General features: G+C 40.0%; 1 protein-coding gene across 2 annotated transcripts in view; it reads right to left on the bottom strand.

The window, feature by feature from the left end:
• The window catches only part of LOC106876354 (nucleoporin 88), a 70,607-nt gene that overhangs the window by 38,740 nt on the left and 9,767 nt on the right, over nt 1-22,100 (bottom strand). For both annotated transcript variants that reach the window (XM_014924854.2, XM_014924853.3), the window contains exons 2-4: nt 8,701-8,870; nt 4,678-4,803; nt 3,847-4,101 (exon numbers count right to left, since the gene is read on the bottom strand). In XM_014924854.2, coding sequence (XP_014780340.1) covers nt 3,847-4,101; nt 4,678-4,803; nt 8,701-8,870 — 551 coding nt within the window. The remainder of the gene's footprint in view (nt 1-3,846; nt 4,102-4,677; nt 4,804-8,700; nt 8,871-22,100) is intronic.

Consider the following 22,100-nt stretch of genomic DNA (forward strand, 5'->3'; position numbering starts at 1 on the left):
AGGAGAATAAAAATAATAGGCCTATCTCTCAACTACCATAATTTTAAGGCAAACTATTGGACAGAATCCCACCAAAATTTAGGAGAATAAAAATAATAGGCCTATCTCTCAACTACCATAATTTTAAGGCAAACTATTGGACAGAATCCCACCAAAATTTAGGAGAATAAAAATAATAGGCCTATCTCTCAACTACCATAATTTTAAGGCAAACTATTGGACAGAATCCCACCAAAATTTAGGAGAATAAAAATAATAGGCCTATCTCTCAACTACCATAATTTTAAGGCAAACTATTGGACAGAATCCCACCAAAATTTAGGAGAATAAAAATAATAGGCCTATCTCTCAACTACCATAATTTTAAGGCAAACTATTGGACAGAATCCCACCAAAATTTAGGAGAATAAAAATAATAGGCCTATCTCTCAACTACCATAATTTTAAGGCAAACTATTGGACAGAATCCCACCAAAATTTAGGAGAATAAAAATAATAGGCCTATCTCTCAACTACCATAATTTTAAGGCAAACTATTGGACAGAATCCCACCAAAATTTAGGAGAATAAAAATAATAGGCCTATCTCTCAACTACCATAATTTTAAGGCAAACTATTGGACAGAATCCCACCAAAATTTAGGAGAATAAAAATAATAGGCCTATCTCTCAACTACCATAATTTTAAGGCAAACTATTGGACAGAATCGCACCAAAATTTAGGAGAATAAAAATAATAGGCCTATCTCTCAACTACCATAATTTTAAGGCAAACTATTGGACAGAATCCCATCAAAATTTAGGAGAATAAAAATAATAGGCCTATCTCTCAACTACTATAATTTTAAGGCAAACTATTGGACAGAATCCCACCAAAATTTAGGAGAATAAAAATAATAGGCCTATCTCTCAACTACCATAATTTTAAGGCAAACTATTGGACAGAATCCCACCAAAATTTAGGAGAATAAAAATAATAGGCCTATCTCTCAACTACCATAATTTTAAGGCAAACTATTGGACAGAATCCCATCAAAATTTAGGAGAATAAAAATAATAGGCCTATCTCTCAACTACCATAATTTTAAGGCAAACTATTGGACAGAATCCCACCAAAATTTAGGAGAATAAAAATAATAGGCCTATCTCTAAACTACCATAATTTTAAGGCAAACTATTGGACAGAATCCCACCAAAATTTAGGAGAATAAAAATAATAGGCCTATCTCTAAACTACCATAATTTTAAGGCAAACTATTGGACAGAATCCCACCAAAATTTAGGAGAATAAAAATAATAGGCCTATCTCTCAACTACTATAATTTTAAGGCAAACTATTGGACAGAATCCCACCAAAATTTAGGAGAATAAAAATAATAGGCCTATCTCTCAACTACCATAATTTTAAGGCAAACTATTGGACAGAATCCCACCAAAATTTAGGAGAATAAAAATAATAGGCCTATCTCTCAACTACCATAATTTTAAGGCAAACTATTGGACAGAATCCCACCAAAATTTAGGAGAATAAAAATAATAGGCCTATCTCTCAACTACCATAATTTTAAGGCAAACTATTGGACAGAATCCCACCAAAATTTAGGAGAATAAAAATAATAGGCCTATCTCTCAACTACCATAATTTTAAGGCAAACTATTGGACAGAATCCCACCAAAATTTAGGAGAATAAAAATAATAGGCCTATCTCTCAACTACCATAATTTTAAGGCAAACTATTGGACAGAATCCCACCAAAATTTAGGAGAATAAAAATAATAGGCCTATCTCTCAACTACCATAATTTTAAGGCAAACTATTGGACAGAATCCCACCAAAATTTAGGAGAATAAAAATAATAGGCCTATCTCTCAACTACCATAATTTTAAGGCAAACTATTGGACAGAATCGCACCAAAATTTAGGAGAATAAAAATAATAGGCCTATCTCTCAACTACCATAATTTTAAGGCAAACTATTGGACAGAATCCCATCAAAATTTAGGAGAATAAAAATAATAGGCCTATCTCTCAACTACTATAATTTTAAGGCAAACTATTGGACAGAATCCCACCAAAATTTAGGAGAATAAAAATAATAGGCCTATCTCTCAACTACCATAATTTTAAGGCAAACTATTGGACAGAATCCCACCAAAATTTAGGAGAATAAAAATAATAGGCCTATCTCTCAACTACCATAATTTTAAGGCAAACTATTGGACAGAATCCCATCAAAATTTAGGAGAATAAAAATAATAGGCCTATCTCTCAACTACCATAATTTTAAGGCAAACTATTGGACAGAATCCCACCAAAATTTAGGAGAATAAAAATAATAGGCCTATCTCTAAACTACCATAATTTTAAGGCAAACTATTGGACAGAATCCCACCAAAATTTAGGAGAATAAAAATAATAGGCCTATCTCTAAACTACCATAATTTTAAGGCAAACTATTGGACAGAATCCCACCAAAATTTAGGAGAATAAAAATAATAGGCCTATCTCTCAACTACTATAATTTTAAGGCAAACTATTGGACAGAATCCCACCAAAATTTAGGAGAATAAAAATAATAGGCCTATCTCTCAACTACCATAATTTTAAGGCAAACTATTGGACAGAATCCCACCAAAATTTAGGAGAATAAAAATAATAGGCCTATCTCTCAACTACCATAATTTTAAGGCAAACTATTGGACAGAATCCCACCAAAATTTAGGAGAATAAAAATAATAGGCCTATCTCTCAACTACCATAATTTTAAGGCAAACTATTGGACAGAATCCCACCAAAATTTAGGAGAATAAAAATAATAGGCCTATCTCTCAACTACCATAATTTTAAGGCAAACTATTGGACAGAATCCCACCAAAATTTAGGAGAATAAAAATAATAGGCCTATCTCTCAACTACCATAATTTTAAGGCAAACTATTGGACAGAATCAAACACATTCAAGAGAATAACAATAATAGGTCTATCTCTCAGCTACCATATCTGTTCCCCCAAATCACTACATTTCTTATCTTTTTTTACCAGTTTCATTGTCCGAATCACTCTCATTGTTTGCGTAAGGGTAAAAGAATAAATATCATCAATAATTTTCTCAAGGTACCGGGGTTTCATTATACACTCGTTTCATAACAGAATCATTATTTTAGCAATTAGAAACAAAAGGAAACAGCTCTGGCGACACCATTAACAATAAGTCTCAAACACATTGGGCCACAAAAATCAACACAATCAGTTGTCTATTTTTTTAGTATTTTTATCAGCTTTTCTCTACAAAAGTCGTTTATCCCTGCTTTAGCAGGAATCCATCACAGATGACTTTTAAACTATTCCCCACTGTAATGGAAACATGGCTTGACTTGACAGGGTTAATGAAACAGTTTGTGAAGGGTTTGAACAAAGAAGGGGACCGTTTTGTCTACGTATGCAGAAAATTTCTGCAAACATCATCATCGTCGTTTAACGTCCGCTTTCCATGCTAGCATGGGTTGGACGATTTGACTGAGGACTGGTAAAACCAGAAGGCTGCACCAGGCTCCAATCTGATTTGGCAGAGATTCTACGACTGGATGCCCTTCCTAACGCCAATCACTCAGTGAGTGTAGTGGGTGCTTTTACGTGTCACCCGCACGAAGGCCAGTCAGGCAATACTGGCAACGGCCACGCTCAAAATGGTGTATTTTATGTGCCACCCGCACAAGAGCCAGTCCAAGGGCACTGGCAACGATCTCGCTCGAAAATCCTACGAAGGCCAGTCAGGCGGTACTGGCAACGGCCACGATCAAACTGGTGTACACCCCGAAAAGAAAAATCAAAGAGATGGCACGCTTACTTGGATGTAATGTCACTGTAGAGGAGCAGGACATCTCCGCTTCCACGGAGAATGTAGATTGGCCAAACTAATCGTGTCTTCTTGGAGGTTGTCCGGGATTTACAAGGCAGTTCGGTTATGGAACCAAAGTCAAAACTGACCGCCGCATCACCAATGGCAACAGAGTAGAGAGAATAATGCATGGATGGAGACACATTTGAGGAGCTGAGAGAGATTTCCTGGAATATCTTGTCTGGTTCATTTATGTCACAGATCCTGGTGGAAGAAATAATAATAATAATAATAATAATAACAATAACAACAACAAGCTAAAAATGGTAGTAATGCTGGTTCCTACGAAACAGCTGTGTAGACGTGGATATAAATATTACTTGTTAGTACTACTTTGCTTGTTGTATATACACATACATACATGCCAATATCAACCTGTGGGAATGAGTGCTCGACACTGCATTGGTGGATAAATATTCTTTATTTGTGGGTTAACAAGGCTACCATTGGTTTCATGCTGAGGATTCTCGGCAATTATCAAGCCTACCGCACAAGATGTTGGTAATTGTCTCCATATATTACACACACAGACATATATACACGTGTGTGTGTGTGTGTGTGTGTTTGTATCTTTGCATACACACAAACACGTGTGGTGCTGAAGCATGGTTGAAACCGTAACAGCTAAAACAAAGTAACGGTACTAAGTTTCTGGGTGTGAGGGGACGACAGGATAGTCCCAACTGGAATGTCTGTGGCTATCACTCTGCCGAACTCAGATTGGCCTTGAGATGACAATAACGACAGCAACTGCTGGCACCGCCACCCACAATATCTTACCTGAGTATATTGTCCAGAGCAAGAAACACCAAATGTCCATCGTAATAGCTGCCAGGATGCCAGGTTACTTGTAAAAGCCGGATGTCTGCATGGCTCACAAGCAGTCGCTCAACCAATGGAAAAGTACTGCAAAAAATGAGGAAAAAAAAAAAACAATAATTTTTCTGGACTAGGCATGAAAGACTCTGAACGTATTTACAAATAAACAATTAAGAATAGCTAAACGGGCGATGATGGACTGTGTTGCTATTGGCAACATTTAGACAAGGAGTTGGTAAGCTTCTTATGCGATTGACCCTTTTAAAGAATTACTGATAATTAGTTGACCTACCTGTCTCCCATCCCACATGTATATTTCCATGTTGGGTGTGACAAACACAGACATACAAACACACACATAAATATACATATATACAACGGGCTTCTTTCAGTTTCTGTCTACCAAATCCACTCACAAGGATTTGGTTGGCCCGAGGCTATAGTAGAAGACACTCGCCCAAGGTGTCACGCAGTGGGACTGAACCTGGAACCATGTGGTTGGGAAGTAAGCTTCTTAGCACACACATATATATATATATATACATATATACGACGGGCTTCTTTCAGTTTCCGTCTACCAAATCCACTCACAAGGCTTTGGTTGGCCCGAGGCTATAGTAGAAGACACTTGCCCAAGGTGCCACGCAGTGGGACTGAACCTGGAACCATGTGGTTGGGATTCAAGCTTCTTAGCACACACACATATATATACATACATATATACGACGGGCTTCTTTCAGTTTCCGTCTACCAAATCTACTCACAAGGATTTGGTCGGCCCGAGGCTATAGTAGAAGACACTTGCCCAAGGTGCCACGCAGTGGGACTGAACCTGGAACCATGTGGTTGGGAAGCAAGCTTCTTAGCACACACATATATATATATATACATATATACGACGGGCTTCTTTCAGTTTCCGTCTACCAAATCCACTCACAAGGCTTTGGTCGGCCCGAGGCTATAGTAGAAGACACTTGTCCAAGGTGCCACGCAGTGGGACTGAACACCGAACCATGTGGTTGGGAGGCAAGCTTCTTACCACACAGCCACGTGAACAAAACATTCACAGACACACACACATGAAAGGAACAAACAAAATTATTGTCTCCCTTTGTGCTCTTTGTTGTTATTATTGTTGTTGTTGGTGGTGTTGTTGCGGTAGCTCTTGGCACCTAATCTAAATTGTTATAGTCACAGAAGTGCTATGGTGTTGGTGGTGTCTGATGATAAATACCCTGCTCCACTAACACCACTAACAATCACAACATCCACCCCGCCCACCCACGAGCATCACCCTCGCCCCCCCCGTCTCTCTCTATGGCCAGGAAAACAATATAATGGCGACAACAGAAATTAAATGAGTGATTAAATTCTGTCAAAGTAGGAGTGCTTGGCATACACACAGACATATAATATATATACACATATATCTATATGTATATATATATATATATACACATATATCTATCTGTATATATATATATAAACACATATATCTATATACACATATATCTATGTGTATATATATATATATATATATATATATATATATATATATATATATATATATATATACACACACACTTATCTGTATGTATATATATACACACACACACACATCTATATATATCCACACATATATATATACACACATACATATATTTATATACACAAATATATATACACATACATATATATACATATACATATACACACACACATATATATGTACACACATATATACCTATATATATATACACACACACACATATGCATATACATACACACACACACATGCATATATATATATATATATATATATATATATATATATATATGTGTATGTGTGTATGTATATATATATACAGGTGTAAATGTGTATATATATATATATATATATCATCATCAATATATATATATTTATTTATTTATGTGTTTCAGCCAAGTGGCTGCGGTCATGCTGGTGCACCACCGTGATATACATTTCGGAAGATATCACATCAACGGATATTCTGTTGACAGAAGAAAGTTCTTTTGTCATAAAGCTAGGACAGCAGATGGGGTGGGGGTGGAGTGAGATGCTGTTTTTTTCTCTCCCTTTCTTAGGGGTGGGTCACTGATGTTTGGAAGGGAGCAGGAAAATGTTGAGGAGGGGAAGGTGTATGAGCCGAGATGGAAGGAGGGGGTAAATTGAGGGTGGTGGCGGAGGAGGAGGCAGGTTAGGTTGTGAAGGGTGGGGTTAGGTACTATGGTAGATGATGATGATGATGATGATGATGATGAGGGTTTTAGCTGTACAAGTAATAGTAGAAGAGGCTGAATGTGTTGATGTTTGTAGTGGTGGCCATGTTGTCAGCTGAAATGGGGAAATGCTGATAAAGATAGATAATTAATTAGAAACGATCCCCACAGCCACACCCACTCACCCCACAAGTCTCTGATGGAATGGCGGGGTGGGACCCATTTATATTGGAGGTAAGGGTGAGGTGACGCAAGCTACTTAGGTGCCAAGTAGTGGGATTGAACCCAGAACCATGTGGTTGGGAAGAAAACTCCTTACCACACAGCCATGCCTGCATCTCTCTCTCTCTCTCTCTCTCTCTCTCTCTCTCTCTATATATATATATATATATATATATATATATATATATATGAGTGTGTACACACACGCCCTCTCTCACTCTTTTTCTCTCTAAATGTTGATACTATTTATTCAAAAGGACATCCTGGATCAGCTTTCAAAACTAACCAAAGCAATAATTATATCCTGTTGTTGTTGCTGTTGTTGTAACAAGCCTGTTATTGTTTGTGAGGGTGTGAATGGTGGTGGTCGTGGTGGTGGCGGTGATGGTAGAGGTGAAAAAGACATTATTTAAAATATCTTTGTGAATTGCCAATCCCATTTCGAAATAATTCTTTGGGTATATCTACATATATGTATAGACACATGTGTATGTGTGTGTGTATGAATATATATACATATATATATATATATATATATATATATATATATACATACATATATATATATATATATATATACATATATATATATATATATATATATATATATATATACACGCATACATATATACACTTATATATATATATATATATATACACATACATGTATATATATATATATATATATATACACACATACATATATATATATATATATATATATATATATATATATATATATATATATATACACACACATACATACATATATATATATATATATATATATATATATATATATATATATATATATATATATATATGTATATATATATATATATATATATATATATGCGTGGTACCTTGGGCAAGTGTCCTGTACTATAACCTTGGGCTGACCATAGCCTTGTATAACAGGTATAACAGGCCAGATTTCGAGAGTTTGAACATAAAACAGGAAGATTCTTCCAGAGAACCAGGAGCAGTCTCAAATGGCTTTGTAGCAAAAATGGTTTAAGACAAATATGATCGAAAGATCTGGAAGTTAAATCATACAACTAGAGATATTTCTTTTGAAAAACACTGTCTTTGCTTCAATTGATTTTGGGAATAATTAATCTGGTGTTAGGAACATAAATTAGCATTAAATTTTGATGGAAGGTTTTAACTGAGGTCATTTTAAAAACAGGAAGCTTGTATCAGAGAACCAGGAGGGGTTGTCTCAGGTGGGTTGGCATCAAAAGAGTGAAAAAAAGGAGAATTTATATGGCTGCAAAATCTAATCTGTTCTCTAAGAAAGAAAGAGGAATAATTGTGCTACAGAAACCAACAATGGAAAAAAAAGTCACAAATATTTTTGTTAGGGGACACTAGTTTCCACAGTCTGAGAAGTCCTAAGTCAGAGTGGGTAGAAGTACGACTACAATCAGAAGAGCCTTTCTCTCTCTCCCTCTTACAATTGGCAAGGATGTCAAACAAGGAGATATCGTCTCTCCTTTTCTCTTTTTCTGAATTACTTACCGAACCACTAGGTTGTGCTTTCCTCCACCATACATTGCATTTTTGCCACTTTGCTGTGGCATTTGCATGATAGATATGCCGACCTGACCCCATATTGCCAAATATTGTCCTGTCTTGTTAAATAGTATCTGTTCAACTGTGAAACCAATATCAGAACTTGGTGCCAGGACCTGCAAGGTAAGAACACAGAAAAAAGAACATTAGAAAAGAATGGTTAAGCTGAGGTTCAGTTAATTAAGTAAGTTAAGGATTCAATTATTTAACGAGCTTAGAAAATGTAATTAACGATGTGTGTTATTTTTGAATGACTATAAAAGGCCTTCGACAGTGTTGAAATCAGTGCAGAGTTGAAATCTCTGAAAGTGCAAGGAGTAGATGTGCAATACACCAAACTGCACAGTGGTGCAAATTGTAGATGCACCACAGACACAGCTTTGCAATTACCATCAGTAGAAGTTCCAACTGGCAAGGGTGGCAGACAAGGAGATGTCATCTCTTCAAAGCTCTTCACCACATCTCTAGAAATGGTCATCGGAGACACTGACTGGACAAATGGCACGAACATCGACCGTGAGCTACTAACACACCACTATTTGCAGATGACATTCTACTTGTGACCAAAACCACAGACCAGCTACAGCCCAAAATGACAGAGTTGAATGCCCATAGCTCAGCGGTAAGCCCTAAAATGAACTGCATGAAAGCAAAATACAAGCTATCTCAAGATGCAGCCCAAGGCTGAATGGAGGTGGGAAGCAATGAAACCCAGGCAGTGACGGACTTGATAATCTTTTACTTGTTCCAGTCATAAGATACTAAACTACAGCTTCTTTATGTCTGTTTGTCTTTGTTTCTCCCCTTTATGTAATGCCTTTATGGCAAAATTTATGAAGTAAAGATACTAAACCACATGCAGACAAATGAAGTCTTTCCATAAGCAACCAATCAAGGAATTGACCAAGATCTAAGCTTATATTGCTTCGCATATAGAGATTTTAAGACACAAGTACAGGTTCAACTTCCACAAGGAAAGCAAGAAGACCAACACACACACACACACACACAGACATCTGTGTTGGTCTTTCTGTGTGTCTTGCTCTCATATGCAGTTTTTCCTCTCCCTCTCCCTCATATACAGTCTCTCTCTCTCTCTCTCTCTCTGTCACAGACACACACACACACACAGTCTCTCTCCACACACATACACACACTTTCTCTCCTGCTCCCCCACCCTCGCACACAATTTCTCTCTCTCTCTCTCCTCCACACACACACACGACATACAGAAACACAAAGATGGACACGCACACAGATACAGTCAGCTCATCACCATATCAGAGGCTATTTACGCACACGCACGCACACACACACACACGAACACACTTAAACAGATCAAAGACACACAACGAACCCCACCCCCACCCCACCCCATTCCCTGTGAAATTCAAAAAATGGTTACAGAAAGGAATGTCCCTTGCTCTGTAATTGGGACTTCTCTTAATATTTACATTAATTAATGAAAAAGACTGGCAGAGATGGGAGGGGTGGGGGTGGAAGAGGAGAAGGACAAGGAACATGAAAGAACAGAGAAGGCGGGAGGCATGGGGAAGAGGGGGGAGACTACATCTAAGATATTTCTCTCTCTGTACACACACACACACACACATTGGTTTTAAATTTTGGCACAAGTCCATTAATTTCTGGGGGGGAAGAGTGGAGTAAGACATTCGAGCGAGATCGTTGCCAGTGCCGCTGGACTGGCTCCTGTGCAGGTGGCACGTAAAATACACCATTTCGAGCGTGGCCGTTGCCAGTACCGCCCACTCAAAAGGTCCCTGAATAAGGGTTGTTTAAGGATGTTGAATGAAACACCCACGTTTCCAGAGGTGAATTATCCAAACCCCAAACAATTCTTCTCAACATACGGCTATGATGCTCCCCAACTACTCCTGCTCCTGATCAGAGATGCACATATTGTCAGCCACCAAGGGACATGCTCAACTGGTTAAGGTCAAACAACTGACAAGCAAATCTGTGGTATTGAGCAGAATATTTGCTGTAACCCATCTTTTATAGCAAGACAAAACAATGTACATGATAATACTTCCAATCAGTTAAGACCAGCTCCCTGAGAGCCACTGCCTGGTACTGCATCCGGGCATTAGCAAATCTGTGGAATTGAGCAGAATATTTGCTGTAACCCATCTTTTTATACCAAGACAAAACAATGTACATGATAACACTTCCAATCAGTTAAGATGAGAAGCCATGAGAGCCACTGCCTGGTACTGCATCCGGGCATTAGCAAATCTGTGGAATTGAGCAGAATATTTGCTGTAACCCATCTTTTTATACCAAGACAAAACAATGTACATGATAACACTTCCAATCAGTTAAGATGAGAAGCCATGAGAGCCATTGCCTGGTACTGCATCAGGGCATTAGCAAATCTGTGATATTGAGCAGAATATTTGCTGTAGCCCATCTTTCATGCCAAAACAAAACACTGTACATGATAACACTTCCAATCAGTTAAGACCAGAAGCCATGAGAGCCACTGCCTGGTACTGCATCAGGGCATTAGCAAATCTGTGGTACTGAGCAGAATATTTGCTGTAGTCCATCTTTCATACCAAGACAAAACAATGTACATGATAACACTTCCAATCAGTTAAGATCAGAAGCCATGAGAGCCACTGCCTGGTACTGCATCCGGGCATTAGCAAATCTGTGGAATTGAGCAGAATATTTGCTGTAACCCATCTTTTTATACCAAGACAAAACAATGTACATGATAACACTTCCAATCAGTTAAGACCAGAAGCCATGAGAGCCACTGCCTGGTACTGCATCATACTCTTTCACCACAACTTTCTCTCACTCTTTCTTCCTGTTTCTGTTGTACCTGTAATTCAAAGGAGCCAGCCTTGTCACACTCTGTGTCACGCTGAATATCCCCGAGAACTACGTTAAGGGTACACGTGTCTGTGGAGTGCTCAGCCACTTGCATGTTTAATTTCACGAGCAGGCTGTTCCGTTGATCGGATCAACTGGAACCCTCGACATCGTAAGCGATGGAGTGCCAACAACAACGTTCTGAGTTCAAATTCCACCAGTGAAATGAGTACCAGCTGAACACTGGGGATTGATGTAATCTACTCGGGGGGGGGGGGGGGCCCTCCCCTCAAACCGCTGCCCTTGTGGCAAATTATGATGATGATCTTCTTTGATGCCACCCCTACACCTAACTGGGTAGCATTCATTTATGATCAAACACAAATCACAGAACCACCACCACCACTTCGCCCCTCTACCCCATGCTCCTATTTGACTAAGCAGACACCGCCGCCCCACCCCCGCCAACCCAGTCTATCCCCCTCTCTTGATCAGTTCATCTATATTACAGAAGGGAGGAGGAGGAGGAGGAGAAATGGAATGTCTCTGATCTTCCAAAATGTCAACCAGGGTAGATAAGGAAACCTGGCTGGGCGGGTGGGTGGGTGAGCAGGTTGGTGGGAAGAGGAGGCGAGGGGGAAGAGGGCAAGGAAGGTTTCTTCTGCCCCCCCCACCCCCACAACCAGCTCCACAGCCACCACTAACAACTATGGTGGTGGGGATGCCTTGTCTGCCTGTCTAGTCTCAGGTTCACACACACATCCCACATGCTGTTTGTTTTGTTGTTTTTCTTCTTTTTTCTTTTCTTCAGACAAGACACACAGACGCGGACGCGCACACACACACACATGCACAGAACCTACCCTGATTGTGAATTAGAAAGTTAAAAAAGGATTATATTTGCCAGGTGTCACCAACAGACATTCACTAGATGGTGGAGGACTGGGGTGGGGAGGAGGAGGAGGAGAAGGAGGAGCAGAAGACTGGTGGTGTTAGTGGTGGTGGTGATGGTTCTGTTAGGAGACAGAGCAAACACACACACAGGCACACACACACACATATATATATATATACATACATATACATACATATATATATATATATACAAATACATACACATATATATATATATACATATACATACATACATATATATATACATATACATACATACATATATATATATACATATACATACATACATATATATATATATACATATACATACATACATATATATATATATATACATATACATACATACATATATATATATACATATACATACATACATATATATATATATACATATACATACATACATATATATATATACATATACATACATACATATATATATATACATATACATACATACATATATATATATATACATATACATACATACATATATATATATATATATATATATATATATATATATATATATATATATCTTCCTAGCAATGGCTTTGCTTGTAAGCAGCTAAGATATGTGTGTATATATGTGTATGTATGTGTGTGTGTACATGTATGTATATATGCAGACACATATGTATGCATGCATATGTATGTATATATGCATGTATGTACCCCACAAGAATTTACCAGAAAGACAAGTGAGAATGGATTCTTTAAGAAGCAACAGTTAGACAACATGAGGAGGAGGAGGGGAGAGGTGGGGGGTGACTCCACCCCCCCCCCTCACCCCTCGACAACCACCACACACAAATGAGTACCAGTTAAGCACTGCAGGAGAGAGGGGTCGATGTAATCAGCTTATACCCTTCCACGGAGTTGCAGGCCTTGCGCTAAAAATGAAGAGACCAATATATGGACAACTAACACTACCGCCATGACATTGACATCACCACAACCACGACAACTACCACCACCACCGGCACAAGTACTACCACCCAGACCACATCTCAACCTTGTTGCTAAATATGAAGGGGGATTATCATGTTAATTAAGGCTACAATAAATACCACCACAGCCACCACCACCACCGCCATTGCTGCTGCGCCACCACTACCACCACCACCACCACCGCTCCTCTTCCAGACCTCCCTACAAAGGCTTCGAAGGGATTAACGCAAAACAGTTCTCACCCCATGAAACTACCACCAGTACCCTCTCTTCAGACCACCACTGCCATCCACCACAACCACCACCACCACAACGTCCACATAATTCCTACACGCCTACACCACCACCACCATAACCACCTGGAGCAACAAAGGGGGAGCCTGTGCGTGGTTGTACAACGTGCTAGAAATAGCAATTAAGTTTCTGTTAAACCACACTACGGTTTTAGAAAAGGAAGAAAGAAAAAAAAAGCATGCAAATAAACAGCACATATATAAAAAAAAGGACAGGATGGTCACAACTGGAATGCCTTTGATTATATGAATGCTCAATCAGAACTGACACAGGGCCCCAACTGCTAAGTCATGGGGACATAAACAAACCAACATCAGCTGTCATGGTGTAATGGAGGATAGATATAATATAAACACACATAGATATATATACATATATATGCATACATATGTATATGTGAAGGCGCATGGGTCAGTGGTTAGAGAGTCGAGCTTACGATCGTGAGGTTGTGAGTTTGAATCCCGGACCGGGCTGCGTGTTGTGTTCTTGAGCAAGACACTTTATTTCACGTTGCTCCAGTTCACACTCAGCTGTAGAAATGAGTTGCGATGTCACAGGTGCCAAGCTGAATCGGCCCCTTTGCCTTTCCCTTGGATAACACTGGTAGCGTAGAGATAAGGGAGGCCGGTATGCATGGACGACTGCTGGTCTTCCATAAACAACCTTGTCCGGACTTGTGCCTGGGAGGGTACCTTTCTAGGTGCAATCCCATGGTCAGTGATGACCGAAGGGGTCTCTCACATATGTATATATGAAGTGGTGTGGAAGGACCTTCAGGAATTGGGCCTCAGAGAGGGGATGGCAGGGGACCAAGACTCAGGGCTGTTTGCTGTGGTTGGGAAGACTTGTGAAGCTAAGTAAAATTGTGGTTGTCTTGCATCCTTTTTTGGCTGAGCGTTCCTAATCTTGTGAGCTTGTGAGTGCCTGTGTCATGCAAAAACGACCTGTACTGGTGCTGTGCAAATGCACCTCGTACACTGTGTGAAGTGGTTGGCATTAGGAAGGGCATCCAGCCATAGAAACCATGCCAAAGCAGACAAGGAGCCCGGGTAGCTCTTCATGTGACCAACATCTGTCAAACGGTCCAACCCATGCCAGCATGGTAGACAGACATTAAATGATGATGAGCGTTTTTCAGTTTCCATCTACGAAATCCATTCACAAGATATTGGTTGGCCCAGGGCTATAGTAGAAGACATTTGCCCAAAGTGCCACGCAGTGGGAGTGAACCCAAGACCCATCTTGTTGGGAAGCAGATATCTTACCATGCAGTCATGCTTGTGCAGATAATCATAATTATTAACCTAAATACTCTTGCTGTTTGAATGGTAGCGACAATACATTTCCTGGCCTGTTTAGCGCATTGGTTAGCTTTTATGAAAGTAGACAGATGCAAGTCAATTGAAGTGTAATCAGGCGTTTCGAAGACGGGCTGATACAGTCTGAATTATCAGACCCAGTCACCCGTGACATCAAATATATGCGTACTTATACATGTGTGCGTGTGTGTTTATGCGACTAATAGTGTAATGAAAATCACAGAAACAGGTTATTAGTGATGTGGCAGACACTTTCACACCCTTACATCTTGTATTAAATGATTTCAAATTTCCGCTCGCCTTTCTACTTTGCCTGTCCTGTCTTCCTCACGAGGTAGGGACAGAGAAGAGAGGGCTTACGTTTGTAAAATGAGAAAGCCCTAACCTCAGGAAGGAGAACAGGAAGGTCTTGCTTTTAGGAAGGAAAGCAGACTCTCGTTGTAGGAAGCTTGAAGGGCCCTAGCTTTAGGAAGTGCTGCGCCTGGTGGTTATTCTGTTGATCGCTTTTGACTAACTGCTAAGTTACAGGGAAGGAAATAAACCAACACCAATTGTTAAGTGCTGGTGGAGGACGAAGGCCTCAGCACGTTCTCTTCACCAACAACAATCTGATGTGGAGGCCATGGATTTGAGCTTCAGATCATACTGGTTTGATGACCCTACTCTGTCACACTGGCTAGGCAGAGGGACCCAGTTTTCAGACTTATACTCAGGAGCAGTTAAGTTGATTACATCGACCCCCCAGTGCTCAACTGGTACCTATCTTATTGACCCTCGGAATTATGAAAGTCTATGTCAACCCAGGCGGATTTTGAATTTAAAACGCTAAGTCGCACGAAATTCTGCTAAGCATTTTGCCCGCTGCACTAACGATTCTTATTTCTTTACTGCCCACAAGGGGGCTAAACATAGAGGGGACAAACAAGGACAGACAAAGAGATTAAGTCGATTACATCGACCCCAGTGAGTAACTGGTACTTAATTTATCGACCCCCCCCCCCCGAAAGGACGAAAGACAAAGTCGACCTCGGCGGAATTTGAACTCAGAACGTAACGGCAGACGAAATACCGCTAAGCATTTCGCCCGGTGTGCTACCGTTTCTGCCAGCTTGAGCCGCGCACCTTCCTAATAACCAATAATATTAATGCTGAGACAAGCCTCAAGAGAAGGAAGAAGTAGTGAGAGGAGAGATGCTGAGGGAGTGCCAGGAGAGAGTGGATGGAGATGGCGGTGGTGGTGGTGATGGGGAGAGTGATTCATTAGATGATGGGTCTCTCTTCCTCTCCTCGCTTCTTCCTCTCTCTCTCTCCCTCTCCCCATCTCTTCCTCTTTGTCTATTGCTCTCTCTCTCTCCCTCTCCAATTATCTTTCTGTGGTTAATGAGTTCAAATTAACCCATTTCAGTTGGAACGTAGGAGTTATTAGTGTGGTGGTGGTGGTGGTGGTATTGGTAGTGTTGATGGGGGGGGGGGCGAGAGTGCTAACGAGGGGGGGAAGGATTGTCGACGAGAGGCGGTGGTGGTGGCGGCGGTGATGTAGACGAGGGTGGGTGAGATACAGACGAGGAGAGGGTGGGGGTACAGACGAGGGTGGTGCAGATGGGCGGGGAGGGGGGGGGGGTTGTTGTTGATGCAGACAAGGGTGTGTGCAGACGAGGGGTCTGTTGATGCAGATGTGACGGTGGTGGAACTGAAGATGTTGGTGGAGTTTGATGTTGAAGCGTCACCATCATTCAATAGTTCAGTGAGTGCGTTAACTGTAGTTTGTGGGTTGAAGTCCCAGACTCGACCAGGTGTTTTGCCAACAAACAGCCGTTGACAAATTTTTCTGCCTTGTAAGGGTAATGTTACCAGTTATTTCTGGTGTATTCGAAAAAATATCACCTTGTTTGTATCATATAGCTAGCTATCTATCTAATTAATAAAAAAAAATGAAGGAAAAACACAAGAAAAAAACAACAACACAAGGACATGGTACATGCAAAATATTAGCAGACACTCAGGGAAGGAAAGAAAGGGTGTTTTACGTTTCGAGCAAAGCTCTTCTTCAGAAACAGGAGACAGAGGAAAGTCCAAGAGAAAAAGAAGACAGAGGAAAAAGAAAAAAATCGCCAACAATCCACATGTAGTTACATGTATATATATATATATATATACAGATATAGGGCAGGGAATCATCAATTAGTAATAAAATTAATAATTTGTAGTTTGGAATCAGTAGTTCTTTGACTGCTATTTCTAAATTTTCAGTATGTTAGAGAAGCAACTCAAGCTAATCCCTGTATATTTATGATTATATATATATATATATATATATATACACACACACACACACACACATAAATCATGCCAGTTTATATATCTGTATATGTAGGCATGATCGTGCCTTCAAATGACATCTGACGAAGTGAATGGACTACAGGAATACATAACACTGTATGGATTGCATAACAATGTATGATACATGGCAGAAAAATATCGTCTGTTTATGGAAACAATTGTAATGTCAACTTGACTTCTCCTTTCCATATTCAAATTATCATTATCATGACAGTGGCTTTGTCGTTATTTAGCCCTAGGTCAACCCTGATGAGGCAGAGCTATGATCAATGATATTCCAGCTGGCTATTACCCAATGTGTAAACAGTGAAAATTTGAGGGAGATTCAGCTGCTATTTTTAGCAGGTTGAAAGACCGGAGTGGCACAGCTGGACAACACCCAATGTAATAAAGGCAGGGTGAGATGTGAGGGAAATTTGGTTATCATTTTTAGCAGGCTGACAGAGACGAGGGTGGCAAGGGTGGTGGTTGATGTAGGATGTATTGACTAAAGGTGGTGATGTTTAGTGATGGTAGGAGTTAGAGGTGAGGATGAGAGTAGGAGGTATTGACTGATGGCGGTGGTGGTAGTGTTTAGAGATAGTGGGAGTTGGAGGTATTGAGTGAGAGACAGAGAGAGAGAGAGGATGGAAGAGAGAGTGGTGGTGGAGGTGGTCCAAGAGAAAGAGACAGAGAGAAGGGAGAGGAAGAGAGAGTGTGTGTGTGTGTGTGTGTGTGTGTGTGTGAGAGAGAGTGGTGGTGGTGGTGGCTTGGATTAAAAACTTGTGACTCATCCTCTGTGGAGGGAGACTGGGGCTAGAAAAGTAGACTGACGACACTGACCTACATATTGTAATGATTGTGTATATGGTGGTGGTGGTGGTGATGATGGTGATGATGATGATGATGATGATGGTGGTGGTGGTGATGATGATGGTGGTGGTGGTGGTGATGATGATGATGGTGGTGATGACGGTGGTGGTGGTGGTGATGATGATGATGATGATGATGATGGTGGTGGTGGTGATGATGGTGGTGGTGGTGAATATGGTGGTATTGTAGGTGGTGGTGGTGGTAGTGGTGATGATGATGATGATGATGGTGGTGGTGGTGATGATGATGGTGATGATGGTGGTGGTGGTGATGATGGTGGTGGTGGTGGTGATGATGATGATGATGGTGATGATGATGATGGTGGTGATGATGATGATGATGGTGATGATGGTGGTGGTGATGATGATGGTGATGATGATGATGGTGGTGGTGATGATGGTTATGGTGGTGGTGGTGATGATGGTGGTGGTGATGATGATGATGGTGATGATGATGATGATGGTGGTGGTGGTGGTGATGATGATGATGATGGTGGTGGTGATGGTGGTGGTGGTGGTGGTGATGATGATGGTGGTGTTTGAAGAGAATTGTGGAAAACGAGCCCCATTCAAAGGCTTCTGATATTGCAAAACAGCTAGAAGTTAGTCCAAGAACGTGTGTTACATATCTGCATAAGCTTGGGTGTTATGGACGAGCAGCCAGAAGGAAACCTCTCCTTCAATCAATTAATATCATGAAAAGAAAGAAATGGGTTGAGGAGATGTCCACCTCGTACAGCAACTCACCACTTTTGTCTCACTTCACACACAACACACACCTCCCTCTCTTACATCTTTCATTCACTGCGTTCTGTTTAATATCTAAGCTTCTTTTCCTTTTTCTTTTTTTTTTTTTTTAATATTTTTCCAGCGGGGCGGAGATCCATCGTTCTACAAGAATTTTAGAGGAATAACTTCGATGGATCTCCAAAATGTATGCTTCTGATTTTACAATTTTGCGCTGAATCAAGTTATTGGAATTTCGCTCTGTCACAGTCAACTGCTGTGCAAACTAAAAAAAAAAAACTCTATTCTTTTTGGTATTTGAAAAATAATTCAAACCAAAAAAACACCAATGCAACATCTTTACAAAAAGATATTGTCAACAATGAATTATTGAAGATCATCATCATCATCATCGTTTAATGACCGTTTTCCATGCTGGTATGGATTTTCAGCATGTGGAACCATTGATCTCAAAAATTGTTTTTTTCCCCCTCTTATCCCTTTCTGCCAAAGAGCATAGGCTCGAAACATCAAAGACTTTTCCATTTTTTCCTGAGTGTCAAACCAATACACCTACATGTTCTTCTCTCACCTGCCTCTCCCTTTGTTTTAGGTACAGGTGAGCTGCAAGGCTGTGAAAAGCTTCAATGCCAGCTTTGGCATGTTTTCTCTAAGTTGATTATTCGAAGTAGTCAGACGTAGCTTCTATGAGCTTGTCACCTCTAGAACATGTTATTTTATAGACATTATATAACAAAAGGATGTGTTGTTATACTATTCCACATATTCAAAAACAGCCATACCAACAATCCAACGTACCTCCATCATCAGCTGCCCCACGGATGTCATTATGGTTTTGACACCTGGGCAGTACTACTCAATCCACATATATATATCCAGATAGACATTTTATACACATTGTATGAAAGAATTCCACCTGAACACTTCCATTATTTCCAATGCTAGAAAGCCAGTTGCTACATTCATTGCCGAAATTAAAAAATGCATGTCATTGCAATGTCAACCAAGAATACCCAGTCTCTGCCATCGTAATCCAAAAGGGACTGGAGAGGTCCATGGGAACCGGCCCTATTCTTCAATGGGAGGGATATAATAATAATAAAAAAAAAGGGCGGGGATGAGACCCCTACACAGCGGAGACACGACATGCATCTTCCACAGCAAACAACACAAGAGAAATGAAATTGAAATTGAACCTAAACAAACAATAAACAATCAGTTAATTAGATGCATTTATTAAAACCAAATATTAATTAAACTAAAACACAAACATCGATGACGATGACAACAAGAATAAAAGCAGCAAATTTAAGAATAAAAAAAAAAAGAAAAAGAAGAAAAAAAAGGCAAAGATAAATGGAATGCTTGTTGCAATTAAGAAACCAGCTAAGACTGGAGAGGATGGTGGTGGCGGTGGGGGTGGGGGAGATACGGCAGTCTGTCATGGTAACCATTTTTGAAAGAGATGGTGAGGGTTGATGGTGGTGGCGGAGGAGTGGCTGTTGATGATGTGTTAGAGTGTTTATTGTGAATATTATTACAGTTGGTGAAAGATACACACACACACACACACACATATATATATATATATACAGACACACACACACACACACACACACAAAGAATTTGACTGTCTTCTGATTTTAATGGCTGCAACTGAGCAGACAATCCTACATATACACAGACATGATGGCATAGACACATACAGAGGTATGAAAACAGGTAAAGACATATACACACACATGAACACGAATATACAGACATAAATAAGATGGGTAACACACACACACACACACATGAAGGCAGGTAAACATATGCATATAGATCATGAGGAGGCTGGGAAAAAAACAAACACAGATATGAGGTAACACACACACACACAGAGGTATGAAGGCAGGTAATATACACACTACATATGTGGACAGGTAAGTGCATATACAAGACACAGACAGACACACACACACATGAAGGCAGGTAAACATATGCATATAGATCATGAGGAGGCTGGGAAAAAAACAAACACAGATATGAGGTAACACACACACACACAGAGGTATGAAGGCAGGTAATATACACACTACATATGTGGACAGGTAAGTGCATATACAAGACACAGACAGACACACACACACATGAAGGCAGGTAAACATATGCATATAGATCATGAGGAGGCTGGGAAAAAAACAAACACAGATATGAGGTAACACACACACACACAGAGGTATGAAGGCAGGTAATATACACACTACATATGTGGACAGGTAAGTGCATATACAAGACACAGACAGACACACACACACATGAAGGCAGGTAAACATATGCATATAGATCATGAGGAGGCTGGGAAAAAAACAAACACAGATATGAGGTAACACACACACACACAGAGGTATGAAGGCAGGTAATATACACACTACATATGTGGACAGGTAAGTGCATATACAAGACACAGACAGACACACACACACATGAAGGCAGGTAAACATATGCATATAGATCATGAGGAGGCTGGGAAAAAAACAAACACAGATATGAGGTAACACACACACACACAGAGGTATGAAGGCAGGTAATATACACACTACATATGTGGACAGGTAAGTGCATATACAAGACACAGACAGACACACACACACATGAAGGCAGGTAAACATATGCATATAGATCATGAGGAGGCTGGGAAAAAAACAAACACAGATATGAGGTAACACACACACACACAGAGGTATGAAGGCAGGTAATATACACACTACATATGTGGACAGGTAAGTGCATATACAAGACACAGACAGACACACACACACATGAAGGCAGGTAAACATATGCATATAGATTATGAAGGTAGGGAAACAACAAATATAGATATGAAGGTAATACACACACACACAGGTATGAAGGAAGGTAGACACACACGGGTATGAAGGAAGGTAGACACACATGGGTATGAAGGCAGGTAGACACAAACACATAGGTATGAAGACAGGTAATATACACCACATATGTGGGCAGGTAAGTACATATACAAGACATAGACACACACAGGTATGAAGAAAGGTAAACACATACATGCAAACACACACACACA

The sequence above is a fragment of the Octopus bimaculoides genome, chromosome 30, assembly GCF_046866305.1.
Source record: "Octopus bimaculoides isolate indiv1 chromosome 30, ASM4686630v1, whole genome shotgun sequence".
In the NCBI taxonomy this organism is placed as follows: domain Eukaryota; kingdom Metazoa; phylum Mollusca; class Cephalopoda; order Octopoda; family Octopodidae; genus Octopus; species Octopus bimaculoides.